Here is a 24,609-nt window from a genome sequence, read left to right as displayed (position 1 = left end):
TGCTTATTATGCAGCTCGGGCCATGGATATAGGCTGCCTACTTGTCATAAATTGCAGGCAACCTCCCTTCTTTCTGCTCTTGGTCCCAGTGGGTTTACGCTCCTGGGAACCAAGGCTCTCTTAACTTTTCAGTTAAGAAATGCATTTCAGTTCACAAATGCATACTGAGCCCTGATGCTACGCTAGGTGCTGTGGAAATTCCAAGATGCATGAACCACAGCTCCTGCCTTCCTGATCACCTTGTGGTTAGGGAGAAGTCACATGGGCAAATAATCGCACCAGCAGGATGTGTAACAGAGGGGAAAACACACCTCTCCTGGAACCCAAGAAGGGAAGAGGTGACTTTTTTTTTTTAATTTTTTTTAACGTTTATTTATTTTTGAGACAGAGAGAGACAGAGCATGAACAGGGGAGGGGCAGAGAGAGAGGGAGACACAAAATCGGAAGCAGGCTCCAGGCTCTGAGCCATCAGCCCAGAGCCCGACGCGGGGCTCGAACTCGCGGACCGCGAGATCGTGACCTGAGCCGAAGTCGGACGCTTAACCGACTGAGCCACCCAGGCGCCCCTAGAGGTGACTTTCAGTGGAGGAAATCAAGGCGGGGTCCTTGGACAAGGTCTCAGTACAGGGAACCCTTATAAAATACAGCCATTTCAGCTTGGAGTTTGCCATAGTGAACAAAAAAGAGCCTGGATATAGGAAGGTGGTATATTTCAGTACAGCAAAATGAACTTGTTTAAAGATGTATAGTTCTATGAATTTTAACACATGTATAGAATTTAACACATACATCCTGCCACAATCAGGATACAGAACAATTCAACCATCCTAACATCCCTTACAGAATGGCTTTATAATCGTTCTTTCTTCTGATAATCCTTAGCAACCAGTGAGCTGTTGTCCATCACTGTACTTTTGTCTTTTGAGAATGTTATATCAATGGAATCATACAATATGTAATCTTTTGATATTGACTTCCTTCACTCAGCATGTCTTCTTTGAGATTCAGCCAAGTTGTTGCAGACATCAACAGTTATTTTTCATTGTGAATAGTTTTCTTTTTTTTTTTTTTTATTTTTTTAACGTTTATTTTTGAGACAGAGAGAGACAGAGCATGAACGGGGTAGGGTCAGAGAGAGAGGGAGACACAGAATCTGAAACAGGCTCCAGGCTCTGAGCTGTCAGCACAGAGCTCGACGCAGGGCTCAAACTCACGGACCACGAGATCATGACCTGAGCTGAAGTTGGACACTTAACCGACTGAGCCACCCAGGCACCCCTCATTGTGAATAGTTTTCAATCGTAAGAATGTACCATAGCCTATCCCTATACCCAGTGAAGGACATTTGGGATGTTTCCAGTTTTGATGATTGAGTAGGGATCCTATAAATGCTCATGTACAAGTTACTATATTATGTAAACATAAGTTTCTTTTCTCTGGGGCAGTTTCTCAGTTTGGGCACTATTGACATTTTGGGCCAGATACTTCTTTGTTGGAGGGGACTGCCCTGTGCATTGTAGGATGTTTAGCCATATCTCTGGCCTCTACTTACTATATGCCAGTAGAAATCCCCAAGTTATGCCAACCAGAATGTCTGCACACATTGCCAAATGTCTTTTGGGGGACAAAACTCATCCACAGTTGAGAACCACGGCTCTGGGGTTAATACCTAGGAGTCAATTTATTGGGTCATGTGGTAACTAACTGTCTGTTTAACTGTATAAGAAACTTTGCATCCCTAACGTATGAGAGAGTTGGTTGCTCAGTATCTTCAACATGTGATATTGTCAGTATTTTTTATTTTTGCCATTCAATAGGGACATAGGAGTAACTCATGATGGTTTTAATTTCCATCTCTCTAATAGCTAATGATATTAAAATTTTTTTCTCATGCTTTTTTTTGCCATCTGTATATCCTCTTTAGTAACGTCTGTTCAAATCCTTTGCCCATTTTTAAACTGGATAATTTGTTTTCCTACTGCTGAGTTTTGAGAGTTTTTTATAAATTATGGATACAAATTCTTTCTTGGATGTGTGATTTGCAAATATTTTCTCCCAGCCTGTAGCATGCATTTTCATTGTCTTAACAGTGCCCTTTGTAAAGGAAAAGTTTTTGGTTTTGGTGAAATCCAATTTGTCAAATACTCTTTTATGGATTGTGCTGTTGTTGTCATATCTAAGATCTAAAAATGTTTAATCCCAGGCCATGAAGTTTTCCCCTGTATTTTTTTCTCTAGAAGTTTTAGATTTTTATGTTTTACATTTAGAGCTATGATTCACTTTAAACTAATTTGTGAATACGTGTGAGGCTTAGGCCAGGTTCATTTATCTTTTGACCATTGATATCCCACTGTTTCAGCACTACGTGTTGAAAGACTATTTTTCTTCCATTAAATTCCTTTTGCATCTCTGTCAAAAATCACTGAGGCACATTTGCATGGGTCTGTTTCTGAGTTCTCTGTTTTGTTCCGTTGATCTAGGTGTCTATCCCTTGATGATACCGTGCCACCTTGAATACTGTGACTTCAGAATAAATCTTAAAGTCAAATAGGGTGATTCCTCCAACTTTATTCTTCTTTTTCAAATTGTTTTAGTCATTCTAGTTTCTTTGCCCTTTCGTGTAAATTTTAGAATTAGTATGTCTATATCTACAAAAAAAACCCTGTGATTTTATTAGAGTTACATTAAATCTAGGGATTAATTTGGGGAGTTTTGACAAATGTGCTATTTGACTCTTCTTTTTCTATAACATATTTTTTTAAGTTTTTCATTTATTTTTTTGAGAGAGAGAGAGAAAGAGCATGAGCAGGGAGGGGCAGAGAGAGAGAGGGAGAGAAAGAATCCCAAGCAGGTTCCTCACTGTCAATGCCAAGCCTGTTATGGCACTTGAACTCAGGAACCATGAGCTCATGACCTGAGCTGAAACCAAGAATTAGGCTTAACCTACTGAACCACCCACATGTCCCCTATTTGACTCCTCTAATCTATTTTATTAGTTCTTCCTTGGTTTCTTCCATCAGCATTTTTAGTTTTCAACATAAAGATAATGTACATGTTTTTGTAGATTTATGCCTGAATATTTCATTTTAGGGAGAGCTATTGTAAAGTGTATATTGTTTTAAATTTCAGTTTCCAGTTCATGTACATGATCATTTACATTAATCCCTAGATTTAATATAACTCTAATATGTAGAAGTACAATTGGTAATTTTTGTATTAACCTTGTATCCTGTGATCTTGCAAGTTCGCTATTAATTCTAGAGATTTTGGATTTTATTTTTTTGTAGATTTCTTATAGGTTTTCTGTGTTTGCAAGTGAACAGAGACAGTTTTATTTTTTCCTTTCCAAATTGTGTTTTTTCTTTTCTGATTTGTATGCCTTTTTGTTTGCTCGTTTTTTTGTTTTTCTTTTGCCTTATTGCATGGACTAGAACTTCTAGTGTGTCAGTGAATAAGAGTGATGAAAACAGATATCTGTGCCTTGTTATGGATATTAGGCAAAAAGAGTTTAGTTTTCTGCCATTAAGTAGGATATTAGCTATAAGGGTTTTGTTGTTGTTGTTGTTATTTTGTTTTTTGGCGTGTGTGTGTGTGTGTGTGTGTGTGTGTGTGTGTGTGTGTGTGGTGTAGCTGTCCCTAATCAAATTAAGAGGGTTCACTTCTATTCCTACTTTCCTAAAAGAATTACAGAGATTCATTTTTTCTTCTATGTCTTCATTTATTTCTTCTATGTCTTCATTTATTATATGAAAGATAGTATACTATAGTTTCTTTTGTAAATTTGCTTTTTTCATGTGTCCTGCAAATCACTCCATATTGGTTCATACAGATCTTCTTTATTCTTTGTTTTCCAGTTGCGTGGTACTCCATTGTTAGGATGTGCCATGTTTTATATCCAATCATGTGTATATATATATATATATATGTATGTATATATATATATATATATATACATATATATATATATATATACATATATATATGTATATATATGTATGTATGTATATTAATTGTTTCCAATATTTTGCAATTAGAAATAATGCTACAATTACAAGTAACCTTATACATATATGTATATATATATTCTTTTTATTGAAGGTATACCTTTAATGTATATTTCTAGGAATTTCTGGGTTTAATGGTGAGTTTCATATGTAGTTTTGTTATGTTTTACCAAATATTCCTACAAATGAGTTCTACCAATTTGCATTTGCATTAGCAATATATGAGAGCTTGTGTTTTCCCATTTCATCACTGAGAGAACTTAATATTTATATATCTATATATATAATTTTTGCAAATCAGATAAGTAATAGTATCTCAGCATTGTTTTGTTATTTCTCTAATTATGAGTTACTTGAATACTTTTTATATATTTAAGGACAGCATTTTATTTTTTGTGAATTTTCCATTCATGTCTTTTTCTCATTTTTCTATCATATATTTAGTCATTTGTCCCTTTACTTTTTAAAAAAAATATTTTTAAGTTTATTACTTTGAGGAAGAGAGAGAGAGAGCATGTGCACAAGCAGTGGAGGGGCAGAGAAAGAGGTAGAAAGAGAATCCCAAGCAGGCTCCTCACTGTCAGTGTGGATGGAGCCTGACACAAGGCTTGATCCTATGAACCATGAGATCAAGACCTGAAACAAATCAACAGTCAGATGCTTAACCGACTGAGCCACCCAGGTGTCTCTGTCCCTTTACTTTTTTTTTTACTTTTTTTTTTAACGTTTATTTATTTTTGAGACAGAGAGAGACAGAGCATGAACGGGGGAGGGGCAGAGAGAGAGGGAGACACAGAATCGGAAGTAGGCTCCAGGCTCTGAGCCATCAGCCCAGAGCCCGACGCAGGGCTCGAACTCACGGACCATGAGATCGTGACCTGAGCTGAAGTTGGACGCTTAACCGACTGAGCCACTCAGGCGCCCCTCTGTGCCTTTACTTTTAATGTAATTCTTTATTGAGGTATAATGGACATACAACACTACGTTAGTTTCAGGTGTACAACATAATGATTCAATATTTGTATAAATTGCAAAATGATCACATTAAGTGATCAAATACATTGTGATAGAATTTTTTTCCTTTGATGAGAAATTTTAAGATCTATTCCCTTAACATCTTTCAAATATACTCTACAGTATTATTAACTGTCATTGTTGACCTATACATTATATCCCCATGACTTATTTCTTTTATACCTGGAAGTTTGTACCTTTTGACCGTGTTCCATTTTGCCCACTCCCTATCCCCCACCTCTAGCAACCACCAATCTGTTCTCTGTGTCTATGAGCTTGGTTTGTTTTTTGTTTTTGTTTTTGTTTTTTTAGATTCCATATATATATATATATATATATATATATATATATATATATATGGAATTATATATATTTGGGATTATATATATATGGGATATATTATATTATATTATATATATTATATATATTATATTATATATATTATATATATATATGGGATTATATAGTATTTGCCTTTATCTGTATGACTTGCTACATTTAGCATAATGCCCTCAAGGTCTATCCATTTGCTGTTGCATATGACAAGATTTCCTTCTTTTTTTTTAAGGCTGAAAATATTGCATTGTTTATCTAGTTGACCCTTGAACAACATGGGTTTGAACTCTGTGGATCCACTTATACCCAGATTTTTGTTTTATAGTACAGTACCAATATATTTTCTCTTGCTTGTGATTTTCTTAATAGCATTTTCTTTTCTCTAGCTTATTTTATTGTAATACAGTATATAATCCATATAACATACAAAATATGTGTTAATTGACTGTTGATGTTATTAGTAAGACTCTCATTAACAGTAGACTATTAGTAGTTAAGTTTTGGGGGAATCAACAGTTATATGTGAATTTTTGACTCCACAGGAAGTCCACCCCCCACCTCCCTGCATTGTCAACTGTCAACAAAGGGTCAACTATATATACCACATTTTCTTTATGCATTCATCAGTTGGTGGACATTTAGGTAGTTTTCATTTCTTAGCTGTTGTGAATAACACTGCAGTTAACATGGGGGTGCACCTATCTTTTCCAGTTAGTGTTTTCAGGTTTTTTAATAAATACCCAGAATTGATGAATCATATGGTAATTCTATTTTTAATTTTTTGAGGAATATCCATACCGTTTTCCACAGTAGATGCACCAACTTACCTTCCCAACAACAGCAATGCACAAAGGTTTTCTTTTCTCCATGTTCTCACCAGCATTTGTTATCTCTTGTCTCTTTGATAATAGCCATTAGGTATAAGCTAAAATCTCATTCTAGTTTTGATTTGTATTTCCCTAATGATTAGTGATGTTGAACATCTTTTCATGTGCCTGTTGGCCATTTGTACATCTTCTTTGGAGAAATGTCTGTTCATGTCTTCTGCCCATTTTTTAATAGATTGTTTGGTTTGGGGTTTTTTGGTTTGTTTTTGTTCGTTTGTTCGTTTTGCTATTGAACTGTACGAGCTCTTTATAATTCGGGATCTAAACCCCTTACCAGATATATGATTTACAAATGCTTTCTCCCATTGATAGGTAGCCTTTTAATTTTGTTGATGGTTTCCTTTGCTGTGCAGAAGCTCTTTAGTTTGATGTAGTCCCATTTGTTTATTTTTGCTTTTGTTTCCTCCGCTTTTGGTGTCAAATTCAAAAAAATCATTGACGTAACGATTCATTTTTGAGTATTGAACCAGCCTTGCATTCCCAGGATAAAGCCCACTTGGTCATGGTACATTATTCTTTTTATGTATTGCTGGGTTCAATTTATTAATATTCCATAGGGGATTTTTAGATCTATGTTCATGAGAAATATTTGTCTAGAGTTTTTCTTTCCTGTTATGTCTTTGCTTAGTGTTGATATCACAGTAATGCTGGCCTCATAAAATGAGTTGGGAACTTTCTCTCCTCTTCTATTTTCTGGGAAGTACTGTGTAGAATTGCTGTTATTTCTTATCTAGATGTTGTGTATAATTTACCATTCTCAATGGAGAATCTTAATATTTTTTGTGTTAGCAGGTGGTGCACCTGGTTTTTCACTGTGGTTCACTGTGGTTCCAATGTCAGCTTAGTCTCCTAAACTCCTTTAAACTCCTCTGCAGTACTCTTCTGGTCTGTCCCACATATGCACCAGTCAGTGACCAGTATGGCACCTGCATTCTCATCTATGTACTAGTTCAGTTCTCAAAGCATTAGGTAAGATAATTAGCATTAGATTCATATATGCACCCTGGATTCTGAGCCCAGCTTATAAGCAACTTTATGAGGTTACTTTTCCAAGCCTTTTTTCTCCATGACCTCCTTGGTACTTTCTGGTTCCCTGGAGCTACCTTTTTTTCATCCTCCAGCAAGAAATCTGGGGTTTAGATGTCCCCATCTGCTGCATATGCAGATGCAGGGACAAGCAGCTTGAGGACTAGGGGAAACAATGAAAGTTGGGGCACCTGGGTGGCTCGCTTGGTAGGTGGTTCCAACTTTGGCTCAGGTCATGATCTTGTGGCTCATGGGTTCAAGCTCTGCATTGGGCTCACCGCTGTCAGACTGTCAGCACAGAGCCCACTTGAGATCCTCTGTCCCTCTCTCTCTCTGCCCCTCCACTCTCCACCCCTCTCAAAAATAAATAAACATTTTTAAAAAGTGAAAGTCACCACCAGTTTAGTGGTACTTTGAATTCTGGTCCTTTGCCCCAATCTTCCTGCTACTGTTTATTTTTCAGATTACTCAAATAGCTTTTCCATTCACTCTGTCCAAGAGTTATGGCTACATTCAATGAGAGAGACTGGGGAAGTCTTTTACTTCATCTTACCCAGAATAGACTCTATAGCCTCTATTTTTAGAAAGAGTTGTCTGCTTTGGTTTTTTTTTTAATTCTGAAAATTAGACATCCTATGGTAGATAGAAAAATATCTTTGAACCCTGAAAAACTTAGTTCCAACCCTGGCTCTATAATTCAACTTTCTTGAGGCTCTGTCTCTTCATGGGTAAATGGAGCCTGTGTTAGGGGTCCCCAAGACCACCCTCAGGTTTGATGATTTGCTAAAAGGACTCACAGGACCTTTTTATTTATGTAAAATCTTTATACACATTGCAAAAGGATATAGATTAAAATCAGCAAAGGGAAAAGGTAGGGAGTGCGGTCCAGAAAAAGCCAGTAAGACTCCGGGTGTTTTCTTTTTGTGGAGTCCTACAGACAGCACTTAATTCTCCCAACAATGTAACCATGTGACAGTGTGACAGTACGTGCAAAGTGTTGCCAACAAGGATACCGAAGCTTTGGTGTCCAGGGTTTTTATTGGGGTCAGCAGCAGAATATTATTCTGACAATGTAATAGATACAGAAAAAAAAGCTGTGATTTGGGACACATTTTAAGAAACCAGACATAAGAGTATGGGTGTGCCCCTTGATGGGCATAGGTCTAAGCTACATACAAGCAATGAGGAGAGAGGTAATGGGAGGGAAATGCTTGTCCAAGGATAAATACAAAAGGATAGCATTTAATAAATGTCAGGGTGACTGAGTCCCAGCAGAACATGAGGCTTAACAAGTAATCTAACGAAAATTTCAAAGGCCATTTTTAGCCACATTTAGAATTTGAAGAAACAGGCTTCTCGTTTGGAGAAGAGAGCTGTGGTGCTAAGAGATGATGACAAGAAAGCTAAGCCCTTCATCTCCTATAATATTCCCATCTTCTGTCTGAATTGGGAAGTACTTGTAGTTTTGAGAGATCTGAAACCAAGAACAAAAGAGATGTCAGAAAATTATAAATGAACAAATGTGTACTTTTTTTTTAATGGGGAAAAAGTAGATTTTGGAAACTATAGAATTTAAGATTGATATAAATCAAAGTTAAAATTCTAGAAAAGACTATTCAGGATAGCTTATGAGCAATTAGAAAACAGACAGTCACCAGGAGCCTATCTGTGTTCACTGTGGCTAAGCCTTGCTAAATGAATCTTACTTCCTTTCTTAACCAGGTTACTAGAAGAGAAAAATCTGGAGAAATTGGTATATCTTGACTTTGGCCAACGCTTTGCCAGACTCTCAGGATATCCTGTGGGCAAGCCAGAGAAATATGGGTTAAATGACATGTCATTAAACAGATTTTCAGATACTTGAATCAGAAGACTTAGACATATTAGGTGGGCTCTATTGTATAAAGACACAGATGGGACTTGACAGATTTGTAAATATGACACAAACATGTCAGGTGATTGAGTCAAGATCCATAGAGATTTGGGGGACTTGAGACAGGTCATCTCAACAAGATGATACTTTCAAAGAATAAGGAATCAAAGAATTTTGTTTTTTAAAAAGAACAAATTTTAAATCATCTCTTTAGGGACGTTTGTATGTATGTGCGTGTTGGTTGGAAACAGTTCCTGGGGGAAATGGCTTAGTTGGAGTTTGTCAAGTGAACAAACATTTGATGTTAAACCAAATACGTATGATATTCTTTTATTTATTCAAAAAATATTACGTGGCTGTCGTAAAAGCAAATTCTGCCTTAACTTGCATATAAGAGTATAGAACCCTAATCCGGGATAGCGATGGTGTTGCTAACACTACAGTCATGAAAGAACATTTGGGTAGTCTGCTCAGTTTTTTGTGAGACGCCTTGAGGGTGAGAATTAGCACCTAGAAGAGGCCCCCAGGTCCAAGGTGGTAGGAGGGCTGGAAGCCATGTGGTGAGAGGGAATTAACGATCTGTGAAGGTTGATCATCTTGAAGAAAGAAAGACTAAGGCGAGATGTGGAACTGATCTTTAAATCTGTTAAGAGTTATTATCTGGATGCTTTCACAGACTCCTGTTTTGTTCCTTAGGCAGAAGTTACAGGGTTAATAGCTATGAGTCATAGGAAATTGTGTTTCAGCCAGTCTCTTACAGCGCGTTAGCTCCTTCACCAGACCTTAGGCTGGCAGAGATGGGCAGGACCAGATCACGTTCCTATGGAGCCAGCAACCCATAAATTCATGTTCCACGGGGAGAAGTGGATTGGTATACAATGGCTCTTCCAACAGAGAGACTCCTTCGAGAGCCGGATGCCTCTAAAGCACTGAGCTCCTGTCTCTGGAACACAAAAGGAAAGACATTCAGGTTCTGTGTGAGGGTCCAAGGCTGGCCTGAAGGTATCTGGACCTCAATATGGTGTTCTGATAGCCACTGAGGACCAAGACACGTGTTTGCCAGGATAGGCAAAGAGGGTTGTTTGAGGAGAGTCTGAACTGTGTTCAAGGAGAAAAGCAAAAGTTCAAAGGCAGAAAAGTGTCCCTGAGCATCAGATACACAGGAGCCACAGAAGGACAACTCAGGAGTCAACAGGCGGGAGGAGCAGACCTAGTCGGGAAGCACAGTGTGAGACTGGTTGAAGCCAGCGGTCTGGAACGAAGCTTGGCCACGATGTCAGCAGTCAGGGGCTTGTTGGGAGCTCTGTGGGACCAAGTGGGCTTGGGCCGGAGTCGGACAGGACTAGACTAGAGGCTGGACCACCATCTCTCGGGGGTGTTAGAGATGGGATTTGTGCCAGATACCCTCTATTTTGCTCTCCAGCTCTACACTCCACCCTTCTCCACCTGGCTCTAAGCCCAGGAAGCTGACCTACATAACTTGGATCAGTGGAATCCTTGACCTCTGCAGCCAGTTAGCTTCTGCAAACAAGAAGCCTCAGTTAGAGATTGGAGAGGGGAGGAGAAGGAGGTTGGGATATTCCTGCCCTCTGCGCGCCTCCCTGCGGGGTCACCTTGGGATTTCTGGGTTCCTAGGCCAACGGTCACAACTCCTCTTAAGATGCTTCTGTCTATAGAGCTGTCTCTTCCAGGATCCAGGAGCCCCTCCCTGCCCTCCTCCCTTGAAACCTAGAGCTGGTGACAGTCCCAGAGATACCAGCTCTGGGGTACTGCACTATCCTTTGTGGCTCTCCTACAACTTGCCCACACCCTTATGAAAAACATTTATTAACCTCTTCTTGAATCACCCTAATAGGAAAATGTCATCTGTTTCTTGTCATGCCTTGGCTGACACAGGATTCTGGATTGAGTGAGAAGATCAAATAGGTTATTTCAAAAAAACCTTATATTTCTGTGGCTCTGGATTTCTTATCACTGACCGTAGATGTTTGTAGACCCAGGAGTAATGAGAATTAAGTTTCTGTACCTAGGAATCCACAAAAGTATTTCTACAGTGGATGTGGAATTCACCTAGAGATTTGTGGTTCAGTCTAGCCACAGAAGCTATACAATTTATCATTTTTGTAAGAATTCATGCTATCAGGATGTATGACAGGATTTTCAGTTGCTTCTACTATGTCTGAAGGGTCAGCTAACATCTTTACTGCTATTCTATAAAAGAGCCAAAGGTAGCTTACACTAGCCAAGCAGAACATTGGCAAAGTCATAAAAGAGCCATAATTAATCTTAAATATCTTGCACAGACAAGTCATTAAGCCATACTGTGACCCTTTCTAGGAAGATTGAATAGTGGAGGCTCTCCATAATGATGATATTTCAAGGATGTCCCAGAACCTCAGGAAAAGAAGGAAGTCTACATGACTTCAAACTGTATAATATCTGAGCCTAATGATCAATAGAAAACATTGTCTTCTGGTATGTGAAGGTCATTTCCATTTGACTATGAATAAGAGTTTTGTTGTTGTTGCTTGGATGGACTTTGATATAATCTTATTTCTAAAGAGTCATTATCTTAAAAAAAATTTTTTTTTAATCTTTATTCTTGAGACAGAGAGACAGCATGTGAGCAGGGGAGGAGCAGAGAGAGAGGGAGACACAGAATCCAAAGCAGGCTCCAGACTCTGAGCTGTCAGCACAGAGCCCGATGTGGGGCTCGAACCCACAAACCGTGAGATCATGACCTGAGCTGAAGTCGGACGCTCAACCAACTGAGCCATCCAGGTGCCCCAAGAGTCATCATTATCTTTTAGAGATACACAGTGAAAAGCTTATGGATGAGATGGTGTGACCGAACTTTGCCTCACAGTAATACAGAAAGGGGCGGGGGGGGGGGGGGGGGGGGGGGGGGCGGGGCGGGGAATGGATAAAAGAAGACTGTCCATGAGTTAGTTGATAGCTGTTGAAGCTGGGTGATGGAGACGTGGAAGTGGTATTTATACTATTCCCTCCGCTTTTGTGTAATTTTAAAATAATTGAATATTAACTGCCAAATGAATAGTTAATTAAAAAGTTGTTTCTTGGGGCACCTGGGTGGCTCAGTCGGTTAAGCGTCCGACTTTGGCTCAGGTCATGATCTCGTGGTCTGTGAGTTCGAGCCCTGCGTCGGGCTCTGTGCTGACAGCTCAGAGCCTGGAGCCTGTTTCAGATTCTGTGTCTCCCTCTCTCTCTCTCTGACCCCCTGCTCTGTCTCAAAAATAAACGTTAAAAAAAAAAGTTGCTTCTGGACACAGGAACATGCATTTATTATTGCTCGACGCCACTGATGTCATGAAGTTCTGTGTGTAGGTTTCAGAAGTGTAATAGGAAAAACGCATTGAAACAAATGTAAATGAGGAATGCCATTTTTATGAGAGTTTAATGAAACTAGGCTCAATGAAAACTGTTAAGATAACATTCAGAATGTACACTTAGAATATTTTTTTCATGAATTGAAAAGGAAAGCAAACAAAAATACTGCATTCATGTTTTAAAATATATTACATGTGGACTTTGCTTCTAAATAACCTGGGATGAGAGCCGACTGGGTGAGGTTACAGACGAAACAAGTTTGGCCATGAATTCATATTTGTTGAATTGGGGGGCGTGGCCACATGGCGGCTTACCATGCGATTCTTTCTGCTTTTATATACGCTTTACATTTTATACAGAATGGGGGTTTTTTTTAGTAAAACATATACTGCACCTCAAAAATGTGACCATTTTACATTGAGGAAGTATTAGCTCTTATGATTTAATGAAATGTGACCTTACGCTATTTCTCTTTCTCCTCCTTAGAGTCTCCATTTTCTAATATATTACCATTTGTTCATTTCTCTCCTCTTCCCCCATGCCTTAGTTTTGTCTGTTATATGGAACCAAGCTGGTGTTTCAGGAGCGAGCCTGGTATCTAGAACATAAATATTTGACTCCCACGGCCAGCACGAGGATTAGGAGTCAGGTAAGGGTCCCCGATGTGCAGAAGAAACCCTTTGCACTTCAGCCGTGAGCTCTTTGCTTTCTTAGAAAACAGTCCTGTCAATCTTTTATCAGTTCCCACTCAGGGATTTTTATGCCCCTGGGACTTCACATACATGTTTGAATTGCCTACCATGATCATATTACACTTCAGAGTTTAAGTGACAAGGAAATGATTCACTGTGCATGAACTTTCTGACATGAGAAGCAGAAGAGGGAATCAAAAGCATTTTCCTTGTCTTGGCAAAAACCAAAAATGTATTAAGTGATTTTCATTTTTCTGCTTCTTAGCAAAACCTATTAAGTCATTCTTCATATTCAGAAAGAAGACCTGTGGTATTTTTATGTCAGTGATGGTAATGGAAATTCAATGTGATGGCTAAGAGTACCTGAAAATGAAGACAGAGCCGGTGAACCACCACCAGGATGCTGCTCTAAAGGAAAAGAATATAAAACAACATAATCGTGTATAAAACACATTTTCTGACAGCTTCTCTTCCGGGTCCCCCATTAGATGCTATAACATAAGCAGGTGTATATGCTCAGACTTTGCCTTCAAAGGAGCTCATCACATTTGAGGACACAAAGCTGACTTTAAACCACAAATAACGGGGCACCTGTGTGGCTCATTTGGTTGAGGATCCCTCTCTTGATTTTGGCTCAGGTCATGGTCCCGGGATCATGAGATCAAGCCCCGCACTGGGCTCAGTGCTGAGGATCGAGACCTCTTGGGCTTCTTTCTCTCTCTCTCCCTCTGCCCCTCTCCCCAGCTCATGTTCTCTCTCTAAAAGAAAATAAAAAATTTAAAAAAAAATTTTTTTAGCCACAAATAATGACACAAGGGAGCAGAGGCTTCCCAATGAATAAGTTCAGAGTTCAGAGGACAGAGATCACTTAAGGACTTAGGAGCAAATGTCATTCTTGTTGCTAGACTTTCAAGAGTGGAAAATTCCAACAAACTGGTGGTTCGACTGAGGAGGGGGCCGTGCAGTTTTGAGCCTTCAGACAGGGTTGGTTGAAGTGAGTAAAATCACAGAAGCAGGAGTACTTAGGGCAGACATGTTGAGAAACGGTGAGCAGACCAGTTTGGCTGATGTCTCAAGTGAAAGCCTGGAGAGGAGCCAGATTGCAGTGGACACCGAAGAACCTTGAAGAATCTTTTTCCCTTTCAGGAGACCAAGAATTCTGAAGAAAAGCATATGTAAGGATGTTTTAGTTATCTGTTGCTGTGTAACAAACGACCCTAAAACTTAGTGGCTTAGAACAACCGGTCATTACGTGTCACGATTCCACATCTGAACGGGGCTCAGCTGTATGGTTCTCCCGCTGCCTGAGGTACCTGCCGGGTCTATGAAGGCGGCCTCTGCACTCACAGCAGTCACCTTCGCTGGGGTGGCAGGGACATCTGGGGACTGCTGGGCAACTGTCTCCTTCTGTGTGACCTAGTGTGGCCTTCCCCACAGCGTAGTAGTGTCAGGGGGGCTGAATGTTTTACATGATGACTGGCTTCCAAAGAGGAAGTGGGAGATGCCAGTCATCTCAAGGCTAGGCCCACTGCTAACATAGTGTTCCTTCAGCCGCATTCTGTTGGCCCAAGGGACTCACAAAGCCAGCACAGATTTGGGCTAGAGAAGAGACTTCCCCTCTCATTGTGAGGAGCAGCGTGCACATCATGCACATCTAAGGAAGGAAAAATTGATGGCAGCTGTCTTTGGAGACAAGAAAATGCCCACTTTGGGACATTTGCCTACCAAGAAAATGCCCACTTTGGGGAGGAAAAGAATATTTTTAATTTAAGAAAAAAAAAGCTGCATGAAGGAAGATTTTAAATCCATGTGATGAGGTATTTCAGTGATATAAAATAGGTAAATAATACATCAAAAGAATATTGAGTAAAAGAAACCAACTTTCACGTACGACATTGAAGCGCTTTCATATACTATTGGTCCAACATGCTTTCTACACTTTTCATTTCCTGGAATCAGTGAGCAGCCTGGGAGATAAGCAGGGAACAGACAGACATTTTGGAACAAGCTTTATCTATAGATCTGGGTTGCTCAGACCTATAGGACATTTCCAGGCTTTCTTTTGCAGATCTCAGGGCTACCAGCCATGAGCACTCACCCCTTCTCTGGGCTTTCCCAGTGTTCCCAGAGGGGAGAGGGTAATGTAGCTGGCACCAATGCTTCCCTTCCCACTTCTGCCACACCCCTTTGAAGGGATTTCAAGGTTTCAGAAATATTATTACTAGTTTCTTTTTATTAAAATGTCTGGGACTCTTGGCCAATTGGAGATGCTTAACAGGAGTGGGCTGGTGAAAGGGTGAAAACGGGGAAAGGGCTGATTAATATTACTGAAACTGATCTAGGTGCTTTACATGATAACTCTTCAAGTTTATTGATGCTTTCTTTCTTTAGGTGCATCTAATGTTCTGACTAATTCATCCCCTAAAGTTTCAATCCTGTTTGTTAGGATTTTTATTTTAAAAAATCTTTTTTGTTTTTTTGTTTTATATCACCTATGTCCCTTTTTAGTTTCTTATACCCTAAAGTTATATTCAATTTTGTCTTGATTTCTTTATGCATTGAAGCATAGTTATTTCATAGTTTATCGCAAATGATTCTAATATCTTAAGACTTTACCAGTCTAGTTCTTTTTGTCTATTATTTCTGCTATGTGTGTAGTTATCTTTTAATATGTGTTGGTCATTGTTATTGGAAAATGATTTGTGAGATTTATGTGAAGGCCAAATTGAAGGCACCTTCTTCCCCTTCACAAAGCATCTGAAAGTGCTCTCAGTTTAAGACCCACCATAAACCAAACTCAAGGCTTGAGTTTCCCATAAGACTTGGAGAATTCAAGTAAGAGCAGTAGTTGCTTCACCCTCCCCCAGCATTATAGCTGTTTGGCATCCAGCTTATTATAGCAAGGGTCTCCCATTAAATTTCTTGCCTAGTACTAGCCCCAGTTTTGACTGTCATCACCCCTACCCCACCCCAGCCATCATGAGGCTGTCAAAGTGAAAATTCAGAATTGCTGGAAATGGCAAATGCCTTCAGGGTAAATGCAATTTTCTTACTTGTTCATTTCTTTTGGTTCCTTCTTTCCCATAATTTTTGCCGTTATTATTTTGTCAGATCATTGTTGGATGATTCCTGTATTTTCTCTAAGAATTTTGGTTGTTTTCAGCAGAATGGTTGGGGGGAAAAATCTAGCTCTCTAGCATCAGAAGCAAAGTTCCTACAGTGTTATACCACTTGACCCCACAACTGCTCTTTAAGTCATTTTCATTATCCTTACACAGGTGAGGAAATGGAAACCCAACATGGAAAAGTAACCTGCCCAAAGTAACACAGCTAGTAAAAAACCCATACCTCCCTGACTCTAAACATTTTCATTTATTTTATTTGGATAAAAATCAGCAGTAGCTAATAACAACAAGGACATTCAGTGTCCAGTTCTCGCTTCTAGTGCCACTTTCCAATAAAAGGAAGCAGGGTACCTGAAGAAATAACTGATTCCAAGAATGGGGCAATGCATACATAAGATAAGCCTGAGGCATCCTTCAGTGCTAGAAGGTAAGAAAGTGCCCAAAATGAAAACTAAAACAAAATACCCCATAATTGCGGGGTATGTCAAGGGGACACTAGAATGAGTCAACTTAGAGTTCCCAGTGGCCAAAGCTGGAACAGTTTGAGCATTGGATTATAACCCCAAGTATAAAATAATTAAATATAAGTCCATAGTGATATAAATAAATGATGAAATGGATAAATAACTGGGGTTAAAAAAGACCAGTCTTTCTTACTAATGTATGTAGATTCAGTAAATGAAACCTAATTCATGTCCCTTGAGTGTGGGTTGGACTCCATGGTTTTCTTTTCTTTTCTCTTTTCTTTTCTCTTATCTTCCCTTCTCTTCTTCTCTTCCTTTCTTTTCTTTTCCTTTCTTATTTATTTATTTATTTATTTATTTATTTATTTTTAATAATTTATTGTCAAGTTAGCTAACCTACAGTGTACATAGTGTAGTCTTGGCTTCGGGAGTAGATTCCTCTAATTCATCACTTACGTACAACACCCAGTGCTCATCCCAACAAGTACCCTCCTCAATGCCCATCACATGGCCATTTTCCCCACCCTCCAGCCCCCCGCTCCCATCAGCCCCCAGTTTGTTGTCTGTATTTAAGAGTCTTTTACGGTTTGCCTCCTTCTCTCTCTGCAACTTACTTTTCCTTCCCTTCCCTATGGTCTTCTGCTAAGTTTCTCAAATTCCACATCATATGAGTGAAAACGTATGATATCTGTCTCTAACTGACTTATTTCATTTAGCATAATACCCTCCAGTTCCGTCCGCGTTGTTACAAATGGCAAGATTTCATTCTTTTTCATCGCCAGGTAGTATTCCAGTGTGTGTGTGTGTGTGTGTGTGTGTGTGTGTGTGTGATCTTTATCCATTCATCAGTTGATGGACATTTGGGCTCTTTCCATAATTTGGTTATTGTTGATAGCGTTGCTATAAACATTGGGCTACATGTGCACCTAGAAATCAGCACTCCTGTATCCTTTGGATAAATTCCTAGTAGTGCTATTACTGCATTGTAGGGCAATTGTATTTTTAATTTTTGAGGAACCTCCACACTGTTTTCCAGAGCGGCTGCACCAGTTTGCATTCCCACCAACAGGGCAAAAGGGCTTCCCTTTCTCCACATCCTCGCCAACATCTGTTGTTTCCTGAGTTGTTAATTTTAGACACACTGACCAGTGTGAAAAAATTTTCTTTTATTTTAGAGAACAGAGCATTGACAGGGAAAACAGTTACTTTACAGTGGAGAAATCTGGCAGATCCCACCTTAACCAAGTACAGTAGGTGATCACGAGTAATAAGTTGTGTTGATGACATATACTGATGATATTATGCGGTGAAAACAGCACTTCACTTATCTACAAAAATCCATACCACTTATCTACAAAAATGTCAGAGGGAATCAGATGGAAGTACGGTCTACACAATACCTAACCAGCCCTCAAACTGCCAGTGCATGAAAGACAAGGAAAAACTAAAAAAAAAAAAAAACAACAACACAGACCAGAAGAGACTTAAGGAGTCATGATATCTAAATTCAGTGCAGTGTCCTGGACTGAGTCCTGGAAGAGAAAAAGGACATTAGTAGAAAAACTGATGAAATATGAATAAATTGTAGTTTGCTAGTATTAACGTACCAATATGGACCTCTTAGTTTTTACAATGGACCATAGTTATGTACGATGTTAACATTAGGAGAAACCGGGTGAAGCGCATATGAGAACGCTCCATATTATCTTTGGAACTTTTCCATAAATCCAAAAGTATTCCAAAATAAAAGGTTTATTAAGAAAAAAATAAAGCATCAGGGAATAGCAGTCAGCCGGGGCTGATTATAAATAAGAAAACTTCCGAACACTCAGGAGTGATGCTGCAGGTCTGGGCTCTGATAATTAGCAATGCGTGTATTTATGCTAAAAGAAAACAAAATGGAATTTCATTCTCATAAAGATCTTCCAGGTAAGTAAGGCTGATGTAGTCCCCATTCAACAAATGAGTGAAACTCTGCAACAGCGAAGTTAAAAGACTGCCCAAGATTCTAGCTGAGCAGAGAAACCAGAACTCCTAATCCCAGATGGATCATCCTGCTTGTCTGCATGGGGCACTACAACAGCTGAGTTCAAAAGCTTCGCAGGGGCCTGCCTGATGTCCCCGAGTAGGTAAAATCCATCCACATATTCCAAAGGCAGCATAAGTGCCCTGTTGTCCAACTGGAGCCCATAGGAGAGGGGGTTGGGTTGGGGTTTGTTTTCTTTTTAGACTCCAGCTGATCCCCCAACCGCCCTTCATAGCTGTGATAACTAACTCCTTTCTTTTGTCTGGAACTTCGCTGTTGACAGAGCTCGTCCGCATTCCTTATCCTGTGTAATCCCCACAAGCACCCTGTAGTGTGAATCGCTGTTAATCCGCTTTATGGATTGGGAGACTAAGGCTGGTTTACTGCTGATTCAGGCAGTGGTAAAGGCGAGGCTTTGGGACTCTAGTACACTGCTGTTCTCAGTGTTCCCAGGCCCAAATTGTAGGATGAGCTGGCTCCACCTTTATGTCCTCAAAGTAGGTAGGGCCCTGGCTCAAAGGCAGTCCTGTGGCAATATCCCCAGGACTCCATCATAACAACGCTCCTAAGCTGGGGTGCCTGGATGGTTCAGTCGGCTGAGTGTCTGACTCTTGATTTCAGCTCAGGTCATGGTCTTGCGTTCCGTGGGTTCAAACCCTGCATTGAGCTCGGTGCTGACAGTGTGGAGCCTGCTTGGGATTCTCTCTCTCCCTCTCTCTCTGCCCCTCCCCTGCTTGTTCTCACTGTCTCTCTTGAAATGAATAAATAAAAAAGAAAAATGCTCCTAAGTAACAGATTTCTGTGCCCTTTCCATTAGGTACTTTAGCAGGGGTATGTATAAAACAAATGTGTGCTTTGTTCTTGGAAAATTTAGCATCCAGGCATTATCCTGTTTCATTCTTCATTAACCTAGACATTTGGATTTATTTTTCTTCAGATAATTATCAGCATTAGGGAGTAGCAATCAGCCAAGGCTCATGTTAAGAAGGCAAGACTTTCAAAATAATCTACCAGTTATTAATTGTGTATATCCACTAAAACCAACTTCGTTTGCTTAAAAAAGAGAGAGAGGGGCGCCTGGGTGGCTCAGTCGGTTGAGCGTCCGACTTCGGCTCAGGTCATGATCTCGCAGTCTGTGAGTTCAAGCCCCGCGTCGGGCTCTGTGCTGACAGCTCAGAGCCTGGAGCCTGTTTCGGATTCTGTGTCTCCCTTTCTCTCTGACCCTCCCCCGTTCATGCTCTCTCTGTATCTCAAAAATAAACAAACATTAAAAAAAAAGTTTTTTTTTAAATAAAAAAGAGAGAGACAAAACAAAACAAATACTTCAACTTCTTAAAATAGTGTATTTTACTGCAAATGAATATTTGGCCTTGAGTCCCTACTTTTACACGAGCCTTTAAAGCAAATTTCAGTTTTACATAGAGGAGCCTCATTTTTCTCATTGGAGTGTTTGCACCCTGAATTCCTGGCACAGCTGTCCTGCTCTGTCAGTGCCCACCAGCACTGGAACACGACTCTCGGTGACATGCAAAGAAAAAGCAAGTACATGGGACATGTGGTCAGCTCATGCCAAGAAATCAACACAGGAGGAAGCTTTAAAGTTTATGTGTGTTGAGAGAACCACAGCCCAGCTGTGGGTTGCAGATCAAAAACGACCCTATTCAGTGTGGTGAAAATAATACTTAGCAAAATGTTGAATCAGGTTCTATTTCCTGCCCTAAACCCAAATAATGGAACCACGTGAGAAAGCATGTTATAAAGGATCTGCAGGGAGGTCAGAGAGGACTGCATAACCCTGCCCAGACGTAAGGAGGGCCACCCTTGGCACCTTCCAAAGGCCATGGGAGATTGCCTGTAAGAGTAACACTATTAAAAACCAAAATTTCATTCAGGAAGAGAGAAAATAAATACTAATCATGACCATGTCCAAGCAATCTTGACACCCTTCCCCAATATTTGATCATGTTACACCCAAACATTGCCTTGATGTCCTGTTTGAGCCATGACCCGTCAATTTCTTCCTAAGTGCACAGTTTCTGCTGGGGCGACAGATGGCTGGCACCTTGTCCCATCTAAGTCATTCCCCCATGCCTTCAAGACTGTTTTCATTTTGGTGTGCCCACTGATGTGCTAGGGTGTTCTAGGGTGAAGCCCAGATTTAGCACTGGAACAGTGACCAGAAGGACAAGCCTAAGTCCTCTTCTGCACCCTTGGCAACAAGGGCACACAGGAACAGACCCAGCCCCTGGTAGCCTTGGTCTGCTCCACTGAAAGGGACGATCCCTTCTCTCCCTGTGTAAGAGAGAGCTGCTCAGGGACCCAGTTGTAGCAAGGAGGCCAAGGGGAGCCTGTTGATGGCAAGTGATCTCTTAGGCTGTATCTGCTCGAGTCTACAACAACTACTAAGGCTTGGAGTTTAGTTTCGGTTTAGTCATTCAAATGGTTGAATCATCACAGGGGGGAATCATTCAAGCCCATTGACTGATCGGTCATTCAAGTACTTCTGAGCAGAGGTACCACCTTAATGTCAATGACACACATTGATTTATTCTTAGGAAATGTGGCTTGGAGTAAGAATGTGCAGAAGTGTGGCAGACCCCCAGACCCCAAAAGCCAAGACCCTACTGGGATCCTTCAAATTTAGAAGATGGATCACACTTATTTGCTATTTTGAACTAAGTGAAGACTATAAATTCAGCCATTGCCTTGTGGCCAAAAGGCTTGGGGTAGAAGAAACAAACCAGGAAGAAAACTTAAGGAGGAGTTCCAAGCTGGGAAGATGGTGTTGGGATGTTAGCCCTTCTCAAATCTCAGCTTCAAGAACATGTACCTTATACTTGTACCTGTGATGCTTAGAAACGGTACACCTGCCCTTCACTTCCTACAAATGCAGTATGGCTGCTTTCCATGCTGCTTCTGTTAAAGGCTTCTTTTCAATGGACACTCAGATTTCCTATTCTTCTATTTTCATTTTCCCAAACCACCTGCATCATGGCATCTGAACAGATGCTCAGGTACCAGAAACAAATACAACACGAACTGGGATTTTAGGGCATAGGACATTAAAACATGCTTGAACAGGGAAAGGGAGGTAGGGTGTCTCAGTTCCTTGGCCTCGTCTACTACCCACAGACTCTTGATTTTTTTTTGTAAGGAATTTGAGAAGGTATCTGTGGTTCCCTCACCCTGGTCCCACTTACCCAGCAAGGCCCATCTGACTTGGCTACAAGCAAGTGATGAGGTTGTGACGCTTGGCTCTGTTCTACAGGCTGAGTGGAGAAGCTTGTATGGAATGTAACCACAGGCACCCATCCCATCAGGGTGGGAAGGGACATCTCCTATTTGGTGGCTTTGGTGAAGAAACTGGGTGTTATGAAATAATAGCACAATGGAGTGGTCATACAGAGAATGCAACAGAGTCAAATTTTAAAGTCTCCATTGATTTGAAAGCATCCTCGGAACTGGTTTTAACCTTCTTTCACTTCTGTAGAACCCCTTGGTTCACCTGCAGGAGACAGCAGGGACCAACTAGAATATGAACGCATCCTGGTCCACCTTCTCTTTCCAGAGCTGGAGACCTCACACAGAGAGCCAGGGAAAATATCAGTACCAACAGATACTAAGAAAGTGGGTTCTCTCTTTTCCCTTCCCCCTGCCCTTTACCCCTGGGCCCAGCCTGCTCCTCAGCAGCATAAAATGCATTGTTGAACCTATAAATGGACACCACTCAACTGAGGTTAAGAAAATACAAGTGGGATTTGATTTCTTCAGTTTGACCAAGGACTGTGAGGTCACCACTCCTGCAATCCTGGTTTCCACGTGGCAGCCACCTGGTCAACCCTCATGCTTTGCCCCATACTACAGTTTTGTGTATCTGGGGAATGAACCAGCATCATTCTGTTTCTCTTATTCTCAAGGTCAACTTGTTAGAACCACAGGAGAGAGCAGTTTGTTCTGCTGATCTCCAGCCCCTGGGTTCTTCTGGCAGCTGCATTATCCTGGGCTCCTTGGGGTGATATTTGAAGTGCTGGGTAACTAGGGCATCCTTCTCCATCCTTTCTCCATGAAAGTCTCAGGGTTCACCCCCTTACTCCAGGATGCACAGCGAGAATTTCCCACTGGCAAAATGTGTTCCTAAGAGTAGCTGTGTTATAATAAAAAGACCTTTTAGGAGATGGAATTCAGCTCTGTGTAAGCAGGCAAGGCAAACCGTGTTACAGTTAAGGACAAGGTGGGTTTTATTATGATTCCATAATAATACAATTTAAGTGAATTACTGAACTCAAAACAGGAATGGTCCCTACTATATCCATTTTGTTAGAAATTCATATTCTAGCTAGAAATGAATATTTTTTTACAAAATAAAACGTGTTTGTAGCTGCTTTTCTTTTTCTGATGCTGTTACCTTTTTCCTTTGATTTTAGAGACTAGATATGGCTGTGGCCTTCTCTACTCCTTCTGTCTTCTGGGGGACTCAAAGCACCTGGTACTTAGTAACTACACAAAATAGGGGTGGTCCCATTTTAAAGCACAATGGACAGGACTCACTTGTGAGAACCCACAGGTCTGTCCTTCCCTGGACACTGGTCATCCCCATCACAGAACTACCAGGCCTTAATTCTGTAACCAAATTGGCTATTGCTGAGACAATGTAAGAAGAATATCCAGATCAAGTGTGTGACTTTTTGTAGGGTCTTTTGGGATACGGGTGATCTATTTCTTAATCTGGGTGATGGTTACATGAGTATGTTCCTTTTGTAATAATTTAGCAAGCTGGTGTATACTTGTTATTTCTATCTCTGCATGCATGTTATGCTCCAACTAAAAAGAATGAAAAGAAGAATCTTCTGTTTTCACTATATAAAACCTTTTGTTGAAACCCAATCTGAAATTTATGCTGACCATGATATGGGGAGGGTAATTAAACTTTTTATTTTGAGAGATCATAGATCCACATGCACTTGTAGGAACCAATACAGAGATATTTCATATTATTTTACCTAGTTTCCCCCAATGGCATCAGCTGCAGAACCATAGTACAATATCACACCCCAATTTTGACATGGTATGGTAAATATACAGAGCTTTCTCGTCACCACGGAGGTTCCTCCTGTGTCTGTTTTATAGGCACACCCTGTTTCCTTCCCTTGCCTCCCCTATAATTCTTAGCAAACACAAATCTGTCCTCCATCTCTATCATTTTGTCATTCCAAGTTGTGCAAATGGGATCACATAATATGCAACCTTTCGGGGCTGACTTTTTCCACCCAGCATAATCTTCTAGAAATCCATCCAAGTTGTTGCATCTATCAGTAGTCTGTTTCTTTTTATTACAAAGGAGTACTCCATGGAGTGGATGTAGCACAGTTTGTTAAACCATTCACTCATTGAAAGACATCTGGTTTTCTTCCAGTTTTGACTATTAGGAATAAAGCTATTATAAACATTTGTGCATAGGTTTTGGTATGAATATAGGTTTTAATTTCTCTAGAGTAAATGCCCAAGAATGTGTTTGCTGGGTCAAATGGTGGGTACATGATGATTTTTTTTTAAAAAGAAATTGCTGAACTATTTTTCAGAGTGGCTGTAACATTTAACATTCCCACCAGCAATGTAGGAGTGATTCCATTTCTTCATGTCCTCATTAGCCTTTCATGGTGTCACTATTTTCTATTTTAGCCACTCTGATAGATATATAGTAATATTTATTGTGGATTTAAGTTGTGTTTCCCTAATGGATAATGATGTTGAACGTTTTTTCATGTGTTTATATGCCATTTGTATATCCTCCTTGTTGAAATGTCTGCTCTGACA

General features: G+C 40.2%; 1 protein-coding gene across 1 annotated transcript in view; it reads left to right on the top strand.

Annotated features, from left to right (window-relative positions):
- The window catches only part of ACOXL (acyl-CoA oxidase like), a 338,167-nt gene that overhangs the window by 297,455 nt on the left and 16,103 nt on the right, over positions 1-24,609 (top strand). Inside the window, 1 exon segment of the mRNA XM_053890962.1 lies at positions 13,036-13,137. Within this exon segment, the coding sequence (XP_053746937.1) occupies positions 13,036-13,137 (102 nt within the window).

The sequence above is a fragment of the Panthera pardus genome, unplaced genomic scaffold (assembly GCF_024362965.1).
Source record: "Panthera pardus isolate Hobbes unplaced genomic scaffold, ASM2436296v1 HiC_scaffold_26, whole genome shotgun sequence".
NCBI classification, from domain to species: Eukaryota; Metazoa; Chordata; class Mammalia; order Carnivora; family Felidae; genus Panthera; species Panthera pardus.
The sequence above is the reverse complement of the archived record's forward strand: the minus strand, read 5'-3'. Positions and strand labels throughout refer to the sequence as shown.